The 15,047-nt window shown below is 35.2% G+C and overlaps 1 protein-coding gene across 7 annotated transcripts in view; it reads right to left on the reverse strand.

The window, feature by feature from the left end:
• LanB1 (laminin subunit beta-1) overlaps nt 1-15,047 on the reverse strand; it is a 96,163-nt gene that overhangs the window by 30,204 nt on the left and 50,912 nt on the right. For 3 of the 7 annotated variants that reach the window (XM_071671585.1, XM_071671579.1, XM_071671584.1), the window contains 8 exons: nt 13,453-13,641; nt 13,071-13,250; nt 10,980-11,030; nt 8,165-8,381; nt 6,236-6,344; nt 5,416-5,466; nt 3,362-3,523; nt 2,361-2,481 (listed from right to left, as the gene is read on the reverse strand). In XM_071671585.1, the coding sequence (XP_071527686.1) occupies nt 2,361-2,481; nt 3,362-3,523; nt 5,416-5,466; nt 6,236-6,344; nt 8,165-8,381; nt 10,980-11,030; nt 13,071-13,250; nt 13,453-13,641 (1,080 nt within the window). The remainder of the gene's footprint in view (nt 1-2,360; nt 2,482-3,361; nt 3,524-5,415; nt 5,467-6,235; nt 6,345-8,164; nt 8,382-10,979; nt 11,031-13,070; nt 13,251-13,452; nt 13,642-15,047) is intronic. The other 4 variants (XM_071671586.1, XM_071671583.1, XM_071671580.1 and 1 more) reach the window with 3 other exon arrangements.

The following is a 15,047-nucleotide window of genomic DNA, read 5'->3' on the forward strand; positions in this document are numbered from 1 at the left end:
AATATATTAGAAAAAGGTTTGTTATGGACGAGGATAGATGTGTTATTTGGGCAGCTTTAAACTCTTTCAAACATTATTTCAGGGGGGAGCATTCGAAGTGAGGAGTGTTCAGGGTAGAGGAGGAAAGCTACTCTAAGCTGTAGAACAATGAGACAGGAGCAAAGATTCACTATATTTAGGAAGAGACTTGTGGAAGCAACTCTGCTTTCGTTTTGGGATCTGATACTAAAACCTCATAATGCTGACTGTTTTGTCAGAGTCATATCAGTCCACCTGAATTGTGTACCATGCTGCATATGTTGGTGACCACTATGCACCTCCTCAGCTCTATCACTGATGAGAGCACATTCTGGCTTTTCTCTGCAATGATTGAGGCTGGGTAGAGATACAAGCTCCTCTATCCCTTGCAGTGACAAACCTCGCAGTAGGATAGATCATAGAGAAGATCCCTTGTGATGCACAGACCATGGGTAGCACAACAGTGATGCAGATCATCTTTTCATAGAACCCCATTGTAGTTCTTCAATGCACACTTTCTGGGCAGCAACTGCTGTTCAGGCAACTCCATCACTACATCCAAAGATAAAGACCTGGAGGCGAAGATAAGAAAACAGAGGCAAAAGTAAAGACCTTTCCAGTACCTTTGAAATTGAAATAAAAATAAAACCAAATATAATTTGGGAGAGAAAGAGGTATGAACAAAAGCCAGATGACAAAAGAAAATTATACTGGGCTAGTAAGACAAAGGAAACTCGACGATATCCAAAGTGAAAAATAGTAGAAAATGGACCCATTAAAACATGCCCTTCCTTAACTGCTGATGGCACACAAACTGATGGAAGGATAGAACGGTTCAAAATGAGAAACCATTCTCATTAACAGAATCCTTCAAGTATGGGAAAGATCCAAAGTGAGAATCACTGGGCAAGGAAACAGTCTGAGGCAATAAACAACAAAGAAGGAATCAGTCTGAGATAGGAACCTCTGAGCAAGAGAATAATCAAAAGCATACACTACTAGGGAAGGGAGAATAAGAAGAAGAGAAATAGATATAGCCATCAGAAGACAGGACTGCCAAGTAATTGGCATGTCAATATATCCTCACCTCCAGGGATGAATGCATTTTCCTTTCAATCATTTATCGTTGACGATAAAATGGATACAATACGTGATGTAAAGAAATCTCTAGAAAGATGCACAGGTAAAACCCATGACCATGTTGTAGGTAATATATAATAGAGAGGTAAGTGTAAGGAGTAAACACTTAAAAGTCTAGGAAAATCTTAATGACAAAACTTAGAAAGGGGTATTGTTTTCTTTAACCCTTAAATAGTGCTTTCCTTTTGCTCTTCATCCCATACGTTACAAGAAAAATTCAATTATTTTTTGTTATGATATGGGAAATTATTATTCAAAAGCAAGGGAAAATACTCAACCATTTATATTAGTATCTGTTCATTAGCCCAGTTCACTGCTGAATGGGATATGGAGGACAGTATGGATGACATGTCTAATGGCTCTTTATATGAGAGATTATGATTTTTTCTTTCTACTGAACCTGATTTTAGACTGTACTCTTTTCTTTCATACTGAGGCATAGTGTTAGTAGTAAATGATATGAATGTATTTAGATACATTACACCTTTCAAACTAAAATTATTGGTGGTGTGAGGACAGTGAGAGAGTGGTACATGTAGTAAGAATATTGGAAGTGTTTTATCACTGGAAATATTCCAGCTCTTTACTTATCATGTGTTACAAAAGTCCTCCATCACCTCAGGTTTACATATAGAGAAAATAAGGCACAGTTGTTACATAATTACTTCTATGTGAAGAAAGGTCAAGCCCAAAGATGGTGGGGTGGTATCCTATATCTTCATATCACTCATGTTACCCTTCTTCCTTTTTTTTTACCAAATAATATATATCATGAGTGTTCCTACTCATCACTTACATCATCCAACAATCTATATATTTTCTGTGGAGTCACACTGTATGTATGACCTGCAGGTTGATGGCTGTGCACCAATTAAGGTAGTTGTAAGGGGTGCTGAGGAGAGCAGAATGTTTTTTTTGCCTCTTCGGTGATGGAATAGGTAACTATAGGCTACTAATGGTATGGTAAGTCAGTTGGATATCTAAGCAGAGGAAAGTTAAGTCACCATGTGGCAATGGGAGACCTCTAGAGGATCATCAGGTGATGAGGGAAGCAGCTTAAGGGTTAAGGATGCAAAGCAGAGACATAAGCATGATGCTAACCTGATTCAAAACAAAACATGTTTCATTGAGAGAGTGACAATATTCTGATAGATGTGGATAATTAATCAACAAATAAAAGTGAATGGCTTAACGGTACATACTGTCTGGAAGATTGATTATCATCTGGTCATCTGTTGCTCTGGTATTTCCACATGGTCCATTAGGGTCAATAGGTTCAGGACGTTCAATTGTTACCATGACATTCTCCCACTCTCCACGGAACTGTTGAAAGCATAACTTCTTACATTTCTCTTTCATCTTTTTACAAACATCAAAAAGAAATTATTAATTATTCATTCTACAACTGAGAATCAAAGTACCTTTAATATTCAAAGTACAGTACTAATACTAAGATTAGCCTGTTCAACAAAAGGAAATGGGTTCAAAGATGCTCAGGCATAGTGCCTGGCATATGGCAGGATATCAGGGGAAGGGAGTTCCACCATGTGGCACTGAACTGATATATCAACTGGGCATGATATAAAACAATGGGCTTATACAAAAAGTGACTAGTTTGATAAACTGAAGCACCTTCAGTGTGACACTAGCCTGATTTGTAGAAACAGCACTCATTCTTTATGTATGATTCTTACAATATGAACACTTGGCAGATGCTTTAATTGTATGGCTGTAAAATGATTTGCATGATTTACTAGCTAGATTTTCAGCTGATGCAATATTCAGTGTAATGAAAATACAGTGCTTGTTAATAATAATGCTAAATTTCTATTATGTGAAGGTGTCAGTTATCAATCATTTTTTATTAGGGAAAATCCTTCATGTGCCTACTGTTTTGGAAGTAGGAAGTGACACATCTTAAGCACAAATAAATGACATCCACCTTTAAAGATTCCAGAAAAGAAGATATGGAAAAAATTAATGATTACTGCTGAATTTCAAAATTGTGTGGTAAACAACTAATGGGATGAAATGTCAACAATGTAAAAGGAACTATCTATCAAACTATTAACTGAGACAAATATGTGAAACATTTTTCCTTTCAACAAAAATTCTCAACTGAGTACTTCTACAGAGGGCTGAGGCCATCTAATCTACAAGTTAGCTTAAAAAGTGAATATGAGAAAATGATAAGGCAAATCACCTGAGGTTCATAGCGAATAACAAGGTCATACTCCATATTCGTTTCAATGTTCTCAATCTCGAACTCAAGGTAGGAGCCTTCAAAGACTCGCATGAAGCCCAGGCCTGTCCAGGTGGTTTCCCGTCCATCACGATATGGTTCCCTCATTACAACTTGACAGTTCTGAAGGAGTCGGAATAACAAATTAGATGATATCCTACCTTGACTCTTCAAATCCACTTTAGGCTGTTATTTCAAAAATTTGCTGAACACAGTTAAAGACAAAAAACCATTTTATTCTTTGCTTTAACAGGTTATATAAGAAATAAATTTCTTCAATGTATTTAAACATTAAGCATGACAATATACACAACTGCAATGAAATTTTTCAGTTTCATAAAGCAATACAAGGATGCAGCATTGGTATTACCCAGACATAAGAATTTTCTTCTCTAAGATATTTCAGTTAGTTTATTAACGGGTATTAAACAGTAGTTGGAGAAAAGATTTCAACAAACCAAAATAAAAATAAAAAGTATACGAAAACCAATAACAATAACAGCAGCTGTAGATATATAACTCCACCACAGCAGCACTAAAAGACATCCTTTTTCAAAACAAATTTTTAGTCACCCATGCAATCATCCACATCTAACTCTACTTTTATCTATGGTTATATCAACGAGCAAAAAGACAACATTAACACTGTTATAATGACAACTGTTTGTCAGCACATGATAATAGGTAATTTGTGATTAACCTCTGTGCCCCAGATTAGCTGGTGAGGGTAGTGTAGCAAACACATTACTACTGTCTAGTTGTGTGATCTGAATATCTTGTTCCTCCAGGTTAGGTGGCATTGGATGAAAATCCCTGTTTCTTTAATCCCTTCTGGATGATATGCTGGTGCATGATCATGATCGCTTTACTTGTTCAAACTGTGGTCTGTATTATGCATTTTACCTTAAATATCTCAGAATTTCTTGAAAAATTTACTTCTGCATTAAACTTTTTGCAGTATTGTAGTTAGAGAGAGAGAGAGAGAGAGAGAGAGAGAGAGAGAGACGAAATTTTATTAGATCTAGTGAATACATATAACATGCACTTCAAATATAGTATTTTAGAGATAGTAAGATACTGCAGTCAGATAATATTTCCTCAGACCTGAATGTCTGTGGATGATATCACACTAAAGATGATAACTTTAAACAAGGAATTAAATATTTTGCGGTATAGAAAACTTATAAACATATATTTGAAATGATAAAGAAATCTTTACAAAGGAATTGTTACAAAGACTGTCCTGTTAAGCTGACAGATTGTTGTCTTGAATAATGTGTTCTGAAAAGACTCCTCACCATCAGGAGGAATGTTATGAAACTCTTTAAATGAATGCTTACAATGCAGGTAGTTGCAGTTTTTATAAATCTTTTCAACAAGGATTATCCTGTGGACACAAATTGCATCAAGGTATCAAAGTATAACTTTGAAATGGATAACAGTAGTATTCAGTAAGATTCTTCCATAATAAAAAGAAAACTAATATTCAACAAGTTTTTCCATGATATTTACAGTTTTTGCAACCTAGATATGACCTAACTTTTCCAGAAGTAAAGCTGGTAACAATCCTCATACATTAAACTGGTGACTGCTGGATTCAGCATATATTAGGAAAAGGAGGATCAAAATTCACGAGAAAGCTTAGCCAATGAATTTAAGCATACATCATACTGGTGTGTGCTGTCGAAGGATAGGGTCGTTTTCTTTTTTAAATGCATGAAATGCCATAACAATGCATATCATCCTGATGAGATTATGATATATTTATTTCCCTTAGATCTGTCATCTTAAATATGGTGGCACTGACAGATTAAAAAAAATGCACACATATATTAACCTGCTACTTTAGGATCCATCTTTACATGTTAAATATCTGCCTACTCCTGAAGCACCGTCCCAAAGATTGGAAATGTAGCCAAGCATCAAAAATCTCTCTTCCTCAACCAAGGCAGTGTTTGTTATGAGGGGAAGCACCAACACCAAAACAATCTCCAGGTAAATTTCTAAATACATACATCACCATGGGACTGTCTGATGCCATACAAACTCGCCTCCTCACAATAAAGCTGTAACAGATGTTAAGTAATGAACATCAAAGTTCTACAACTTTCCTATTTTACCTGGTAGTTTGCTTCTTATTTCACAGTAACCTTTTGCTATTACATATATACAAAAATACATATTCCAAAGAAAATTTCAATCATAATCACTGATACATTACCTTCCAAAAAAAAATAGGGCTGGAATCACAGGCTAATGAAATACTGATAAACAAGATCTAAAAGATATACATTGTGTGATTATATAAAACATGCATTTAGCTTGCCAAGCCAAATGGCACATAAAAGTCTATATGCCAATTAAGCAAAAATGGAACTAATTAATACTTTATGTTGTAACAGAGGATAATTAAGAAAAGTGAAAACTGAAGGCTGGATATTCTTTCTATTTGTCTTTCTTTTTTTTTTTTTTTTTTTAAATGTAGAGGCTTCAGTCAGACAAAAGTCTATATCAAGGTTGGGCCTTAACTGAAATTTGGAAAGGGTTAAAGAGGAGAAGTAAAGTGTGAAGAAGTTAAATATTTCACAAGTTTTGGTGCAAGTGGAAAACCTATGTTAAAAAAAGAGGAAGTTGTAGTTGTTAAGAAAGATATGAAAGGTAAATAATTCTGTAGCTTTGAGATGAAAGGAAAATATCATTATTTTCTAAGAAAAGGAACAGCAGAAAAAAGTCACCAAACATTTTTGAAAGCTATTCCTGAATATACCTTGCTTAAAAAGGGGGAACTAACTATAATATATTGATGTTGCAACTGAACATAAATTCAACACAAACCTCTGATCCTCTGGCAAGTTCAGCTTCATAAGTGAGGTAGTTTAGTGTTGCCACATAGTAGCCTTCTTCAGGGTTGTTACACTGACGACCAGACACATGTGGGCGACACCTTGAAATAACATAATCAACATGTTATCTTTTAAGCAGCATTTCCTGATATAAAAAAAAAAGCAAATAAAAGATTGCTCCATTATTCCAAAATCTGTTTAACTGAAAAGTCTGGTTAACAGACACCAAGGCAAACTTCTTAATTCATGAGGATATTCAGTCATCCATATTTTTGGGCTGAAATGAATTCAACCCAAATTAAGCAAGATATGTTTGTTTACTCTCTAACTTCTGGCCACTGCAGGGCATTAGTAGAAGATTCTGAGTGCCAAATGAGGCCATACTAGCCGCTGACAATGGCAATTGGACATCAAAGAGGGATGATTCTTCTAGTAAGAAGAGGAAGCATGTTGTACTCAATATTCAGATGAAAGGAGAGTTCATTTACCAATCAGAGGGGAGAATTGTTCATGGAAAGGGAGAGGGAAGTGTGTGTTTCACCCTTAAATGGCTCCCATTATCATCAGACAATCACATTAAGGATGGCTTCTATAGTTACACAATGATTCAATTTTCCTGTTATTATGTTGCTAAGCTCTGCCAGCTTGAAAACATCCTGCATGTGAAAAGTCACCTTTAACGAGGCTGTATCATTGTCAATTGACGAAGCAGAGTACAGTCTCATCAAAGAACTTTCCACTTCAAATTAGTACATCCTGTCCCTGCTACTGAGTGCAGAACTGCCTTGGAACTGCAAGTCTCTGGAAACAGGGTTGTGAGGTAACCCATGACTGTTTCTAAAGGAGGTCCTTGAGTAAATGAATAAAATAATAAATTTAAATATCCAGCAAATGTATCATACCATTTAGTGGTCTACAGAGGTCTCTTTCATTGCCAGGAGGGCATGGAAAAAAGTTTTGCTCTATTCAATACCCTTTCATCCACCATTATACAGATATAGATGTTGACATGCTGGTTGTGAGTACAAAGTGATGCCAAGGAAAATAAGTAGAATGTTACACGACATAAGTGATGAGAAGGAACACTGATTAAATATAACACTTGGTGAGGAAGAAGAAGAGAAAATTTACCTGGAGAGTGATTTTAATAGGGTTATGTAAAGAGCAGCAGGGATGACAACACACAAATCCAACCCTACCATCCCAGTTTAACCTTTGTTACCTGGAAGAAATAACAAGAAAATTGCTTCTAATTTCTCTTTATGTAATCTAAGGGTGATGGAGGACCTTAGTAACACATGAATGAATTAGGATATTTACAGCAATAGCACCTCTGTTTTCAGTTATTACTATTTGTGTTAAGGGGAAAGAGTTTTACTCTCATATTGCTCCATCCCTAATTTTGTATTTATATGTACATTTGTTGTATCATTTCCAAATGTATTCATGATATTCACTGCCAGTGCTGTGCCTGTGTATGAAGTAAGAGTGAATAGAAATGTAAAACCTTCAAAATTCTCACCACACCCACCAGCCACTAACCCTTATCACTTGTTTTTAGTGTGTACAAGATGAACACTGTGTCTGTGTGATTAAGAATAAACTGTGAAACCATGTTGAACAGAAACATTGAAACAATCTCTCTGTCCTCACCTTATACCAGGAACTGTCAGATATATCAATCACACTTCCCTCCAACCCTTACTCAGCATTGGAACAGGTCAACACAAAGGCATTTGAATAATTTTCTGGGTGTGCATTACAGTAACTTGATTACAAGAGTTACTTTCCATTTTGAATATGAATTATATTCAAATATGAAAAGAAATTTTCATCAGTATATATTTTTCGAAAAAATACTGCCCGATGACTGATTACATAAAAATATGTTTTTTATGTAACAAGAAAACACATTACTTACTTGCACTGACCACTTATAACATCACAATTGTTGTCCAAGGCACCTCCACGATCACAATCACATGGCTGACAACCATCAGGGTGCTCCGAGAGGCCATAATGTTGGGGTAAGCACTGATTACAATCCCGCCCAGTCACAAAGCGCTTACAAGAACATTCACCCGTCAAAACATTACATCCAGCATTATTAATAGTTCCAAGGAGATCACATGAGCAAGCTGGAGTGGGAAATATTAAAAAAATTTATTAACATTTGATCTCAGTGTTAAAAAAAATGTTTTCTGAATAACATTGACACCCGTAAACATGCTTAATCATAGAGAATGAATTATCTAGAGAATGAATAATTATCTTTTGATATATAAGTGAATGCACACCATCATAAGGGAAGCCTGTACAGAATGTTCCATGAAAGGTTATTGTTTATGTAATTTACCACTGTATGAAGTTATGATATTATCAACATACTGAAAAAATTTATAAAGAGTTAGCAAAAACATTGTTATGTATGCTATCAGCAAAGAAAAAAAATATGTGATTAGAAATTAGCAAAAAGACAGCAAAGTCACCACACAAAAACCTTCACAAGAGTGACATTCAATCTTTTGGTTAAGTAACTAATATAAATATATAACACTACCAAATAAAACCTAAACAATGCAACAAACTCCATTCACTATGCCAAAGAATGGGACTATAACAACTGTGTAGATTCTAAACTTGACAGCTCATAAAATATAATTTGTCGTCCATAAATCTAACAAATCTGTTTCCTTATACCATATGGAAAGAGGTATTCTCCACTGAAAAAAAAGGTTGGTTTATTCAGAGCTTTTATGAGACAGGTATGTGAATATCTAATGTGTTTGGGAATAGTGAACATGGTATTCAACATAAACAGTTCAGTGCACTGATTCTGAGTTCTTTGCTAATACAAATTTACAAAATATAAATAAATTACTAATCCTCATATATGCTGCCTTTTGTCATCCTAGCTTAATAATGAAACTTTCATTGTTTCAAACATAAGATGTTCCTTTCAGTATCAGGACATACACAGTATTTCCTTAAAGGAAAAAATAATAATAATAATGATATGTGTGCTTAACATGGAACAGAATTGATTAGATCACTGTGGTTTGTGCATGATACCATGCTGTCAGTAGGCTGACCCAGGGCACATATAGTCAAGTTAAACCATGGAACAGTCCTTGGATGGTAAGTTCTGACTCTGGTGCATATTTCAGAGAGTGATTGTGTGCTAATAAGGCCATTGTTCATCTGTTCCTGAGGTTGTCTAGATGAACCAGACATGGAACATGGCATAGCTGAAGATGTATCTGGCACCATGCTTGTTTGTCCTACTTTAGGTTTAGCACTGTTACTAAAACTCAGAAAACCAGCAATTCTGAGTAGAATTTTTCCCAGAACATGTCCCATAGGAAAAGATAAATCTGGTTAGGATTGGCCAGTCCAAGATTTGATAAGTTTTTCTAAACTAGGAAGGGTTACCTCCGTTAAACTCTTCATCACTTGTTTTGAGTCAGTATGTGGTAGGGTATAAATGGGTACAATGCCTGCAAAAACATTGTTCCCCCCCCCATGTATTTTCAAAGGCTATATGCAACTAATGTTTATTGAAGGTTCAAGCATATAATGCCCTCAGAGAGAAGTCATTGTACTTTTGGCCACTGAGACTAATGTTTCTAACGATGTGAGCACCAGCAACCTGCCTCAGGCTGTCTTAAGGGAAGGATGTTCTTTCTTTACTCTTCCTGGCTGCCACTTCATTTTGGGGATTTCAGTTCTAGGTACTGTATTTCTTTCACCTGGGCTTTAAGATGGATGCCTTTTACCTTTCTAAGGAAGAGGAAGCCCAAATTCTTGCTTGGAAGCAAAAAATGTGGGTATACATGAGATTTCTAGGCACACTGGGTGCTCAGAATACGTGAGCAGGCGGCTGCTTCCTGCAACAAGTCATCAGTGCCTTGCTTCTTTCTGATCAAGAGCCTATGGACTCAATACATGGACCTAAAATACTTGGTAGTTCCATCCTCAAATGTCTGTAGATGGTAGTGTAGGCCAAAGGAGAGATGACAAAGTTCTTTAAATGTATATATGAGATTGTCTTTAAGAATGAATGGGGATATAGAATAAGTTTTCTGTGGACATTGTATGTTTGAAGGTAAAGAGTGGATGTGAACAAATGAGACTGTTCTTCATCTGCTCCTGCTGCTGCCTTGTTATGAGGGAAACAGCAAACAAATATGAGAGGAGGTAAAAAGCTCTAAATAATAAGCTTTTCATATCAATATCTACAGCAGCTTTGGTAAGAGTTTTGCAGTATATATGTTAGTCAGGTTCTAAAGTAAAGTGCCATGATCTAATGGTGGGACTGTAAATTTGAGGTATGGCCACTTGAGTACTTTTCATTAGAATTTTCGTTTAATTTCTCAGTCTAAAATGAAACCTGGATAAGATACCTGAGTATATGAATCCTCAACTTACCATCAGGCTCAGAAAATATGGCTCTACTGCAACCCTTTTATGTGATAGTTATTTTTTTTTGTTTATTTATATGAATACTAGGTATTTTTTTTGTTTATTTTTATGGATACTAATAGTAAGTTCTGAAATGTTAGTGGAAAGCACTAAGCTGAAATCTTTTGTATTACAGCAAACAGGGTAAATCATAACAAAACACACCAATTACAAAATACCTAGCAAAATTAATAAAGATCAGAAAAGCAGTTTTTGTCACTGCACACAAGTCTAGTAATGCATCTAAGTGAATTTCCACCGGAAAATACTCTTACATTTCTGAGGCCATTCTGATTTTGGCTGTGAGTAATAATCTTCTGTGATTCCTGAAATGTTAAAATCTTTACTTGACAAATACAGTAAAATGTAATGAAATTTCTATAAAAAAAAAAAAAAAGAACATGACATTATTCTTTTCGTAGCAAAATTTTCTTACATAATGATAAAAGATGTAGATAAATGCAAAAGTAAAAGGAATATTTATAGAAGTGCATAGATTGCACTAGCTATTCCAAGTAAACATATAACTAACCCTTAAAAGGTAAGAAACACATATTTGTAAAATAGTTATAGCTATCGAACCATAGCAAGACATTAGAAAGATATGGAATTTTCTCATACAAAAACTCTACAGTATGATCAACTACTGCAGAGAAAATGAGAACTTGGCATCCACATTGCAGAACCCTTACCAATCTATATCTCTGATGCCCATTCCCTTCAGAAACCCCATCAAGTTGGGGTGGCCATGACAAAAATAGTCTCCATGAACTCCCAAAAATCTTGTTGATTACCATAATTCTTTGCACTTAATGCCCTCTCAAGAATTATCATGTTTATTTGGACTTTTTGTCTCTTTTATATTGTTTTTTTCCATCACAGTCTTTCATTACAAAAAAGAAATTCATAAAAGCCTGTAAGAGCGTTCATGGCCAACTAATTACAGCCCTTGACAGTTGGGTATGTTTGGATGTATTTTCCATTGCTTTGTCATAATAATATTTTATTGCACAACAAAAAATATAGTGAACAATTATAAACTTAGCCTGTGAGAGGGATCAGGGTAAGTTAATGTAGCCCTTTAACCCTGAAACAGCAAGCTATTTTCTATTTGTGATTCTCAACACTGATAAAACAAAGCCTTTAAATTTTATATTTCTCAACACAAAATGAAAGAAGTACACATAATTGAGGATATATATAAGGGGTGTTGAGCTTTTGATACAAATTCAACAATGACTCATCACTCCTTATGAAATATATACATGTAAAAGTAAAGGAAATATAGAAATATAGTGGCTGAACTAAGGGAATACAAGGTCTTAGATGCACTGATTAATGTTCCACCCCTGGTACTTTCCATGATCTCCATAAAGTAGATTCACTAAGCCACCCTGGTACTTTCCATGATCTCCATAAAGTAGATTCACTAAGTCCAAAGTTGCACTTGATAACAGCTGTTTGTTCTCCTCTCTGATAACACTTGAGCACATCCATCTTAACATCAGTGGTGATGGTTGTACGCTTCTTGACATCACACGTACCAGGAGAATTTAAATGATGCTTGGTGGCATGACGCAAGAGGCAAAACATGGAATATATATACAGAATAATGCATGAAAAAATACTGTAGCACTCTGTGATTTTATACTGGATTCATGCTATTCATATGCATGCTTCTCATGATGCACTGGTAATGCCTCACCAACTCACTGCCTGCCCAACAATGATTGCATTATACCAGAATAAGCTCACGTAAATCAGAAAAAGGTGTAAATGGACCTTGCGCATTATTCTGAAAATGGCATAAATCAAGCACACATAAATCAAGAGGTCCCTTTACACTTTTATATAGGAAAGTATTGTGGTATAATGGAAGATTAAGCAAAATAAAGCACTTTAAACATCTGAAGACTGATTTTAGCATACTGTTGCTATGGTCAAAAAAAGACTTAAGTACAAGTGTATCAAAGATGTTATTAAAATCAACTGATCTGTTTGGCAGGTCACAAATATGCTGATATGTCAGAAACTATTCTTAGTTTTCACTGTTTTATAAGCCACTTTTGTAAGTTGTCTTTTGTTTGCTTATGAAATGGATTTTAGCTGAGAGTTTTACCATTCGTGCCAAACTTCAAGCAGCACCTTCTTTACTTAGAAATATGGAACATTTGCTATGCTTCATATCATAACTCTAACTGTGATATGCTTCAAATCGTATGGTATTTCTATTTGAGATGTTCCTTATAAGTATTACGAGATACAAATTTAAAATAGAGGATTACCTTTCCTGAGATATTCAATATCTTTTAAGGCCTTTAGTAAAATATTGGATACTGATGAACATGAAAATGTTATTTACTTACTCTGACATCCTTCTGGATTCTCAGCTGTGAAGTTCCAGTAACCAGCCTTGCAGCGATCACATTTGAGGCCATCAACATATCTTTTGCAATGACACCTCCCAGCAAGAAGACCACTGATAACATCAGTGCGAGAATCGCAAATGGCATCATTTACTGAACCACGATTATCACAGTTGCAGGCTGCAAGTAAAGTTCATTAATCAATATCACAAAATTATCTTAGTGCTGTATCATATTCACAGTCAGCTATGGAAATAGCTATTCCCACATTTTCATCATGCTATCATATGGATCAAAATATTTGTTAAACTTGTCCATTACATAAGATATCATTGATGTATTTACACAAAGAAGAATTCTGTATAAAAAAAAATGATCTTACGTTGGCAGATTTCAGCGTCATGTATTTCTTTACCAGGATCCTGATAGTAGTAAGGAATACATTCTTCACAGTTGCGACCCTGAGTATTATGAGAACAATCATCACATACCCCACCAGAGACTCGCCCAGTATTCTCATAGACTTGTGGATCAAAGTGACACATGGATGCATGATTGTTGCAGTTGCATTCTGTATGAAGGAAAATTATGATTTGTTTATGATTACTAAATTAAAATTCTCTTCTTTTTAAAAGTTATTATAAAAGTTTGATAAAAGTATTAAAAAGACTTTTTCATATAGTAAAACAAAAACAATGCTGAACAGTGGCATCATTATATGATATATATACCACTTCTCTACCAGCACTGCTTTGTTATTTCTTAGTCATGTAAGCATTCATAATAACACCAACAGATACATTTGACCATTTTGTAAAAGATTACGGAAAATGTTGTGAGTCATTAAAAGGAAATTTTTACTGAGAGAAAATGTCATTGATCAAGGGAGATGAGAGAGAGAGAGAGAGCCTTGTTTCCATTGGGAAAATAAACTTATATCCGAAAAATAGTCTGTGGGTAAACATACCTTCTACATCACGATCACCTGACATGAATCATTGGTCACCACCATCTCTTTGATAGGAACAATCAGGGTTGAATTTTTTTTCTTAAACCCAGCCATCTAGTTTATGAAAAATGCTTTATGGAATAAAACCTTGTCTTTTTAGTAATAAAGAGTTTTTCTTGGGAATACAAATCTTAATATATATCAACCTCGGTTACTTATAAGAGGGAACCTACAGTTTGAGAACAACATAGTGGGTCGATTGCACAGCATGGAGGAAAGAATATTCCAAGAAAACATTAATGTGGAAATGGCTTCAATAATTTGAGCTCATCTGAGATGGATCAGATACCCACTCCACTGCTTAGGAAAAAATGTGACTTTGTTACTGGGAACCTTTCTCCTTTTTTTATGTAACTAGGAGGGTTCTTTTAAATAGTCTAGAGGCTACAGTTTAGTTGGTCCTTGAAATTAAAAAAAAAATACAGATGAGACTTTCCCTTTTCAGAATAGTTCTTAGATTTCGAAATCTCAGTGACATCATAGTGAAAATGTTCGGCAACTTGCCTCACTTATTTCAAATTTCATCAAAGTCAAGAGCTGAACATTTCAATGTTAATGGACCCATCTGGTCTACCTCATCATTTGAGGTGAAATCTTTTAACTCCCCAGCTGGAGTGAGGGCAATGCTACTAAAAGATGCCACTGTCCCTCCATGAAGTTAATTGCTTAAGGTGCACCAACAATGACACCTTTAATCAGACTGAATCATGTCCTGGGACATGACAAATAAAAGACTGAAGGGAGAAAATCACTTCCTAAGCCAAGTCAAAAATGGACCTCAATAGAGGGACAGCTAGGAAGCTTATCATTGATAAACCTAGACAGTTGGAAGTGTTGTGCTCTAAAACATTCACAATGAAGTAAAAGCATCCAGGTTTCATTCAGGTTGATTCAGATATAGTATGATTTGTCTAAGACATGGTTAGAGAAGCTGCCTGGGCTTTTACTTTACAAGATTCAGTTTTTTT

This window comes from Panulirus ornatus, chromosome 16 (assembly GCF_036320965.1).
Source record: "Panulirus ornatus isolate Po-2019 chromosome 16, ASM3632096v1, whole genome shotgun sequence".
Taxonomy (NCBI): Eukaryota; Metazoa; Arthropoda; class Malacostraca; order Decapoda; family Palinuridae; genus Panulirus; species Panulirus ornatus.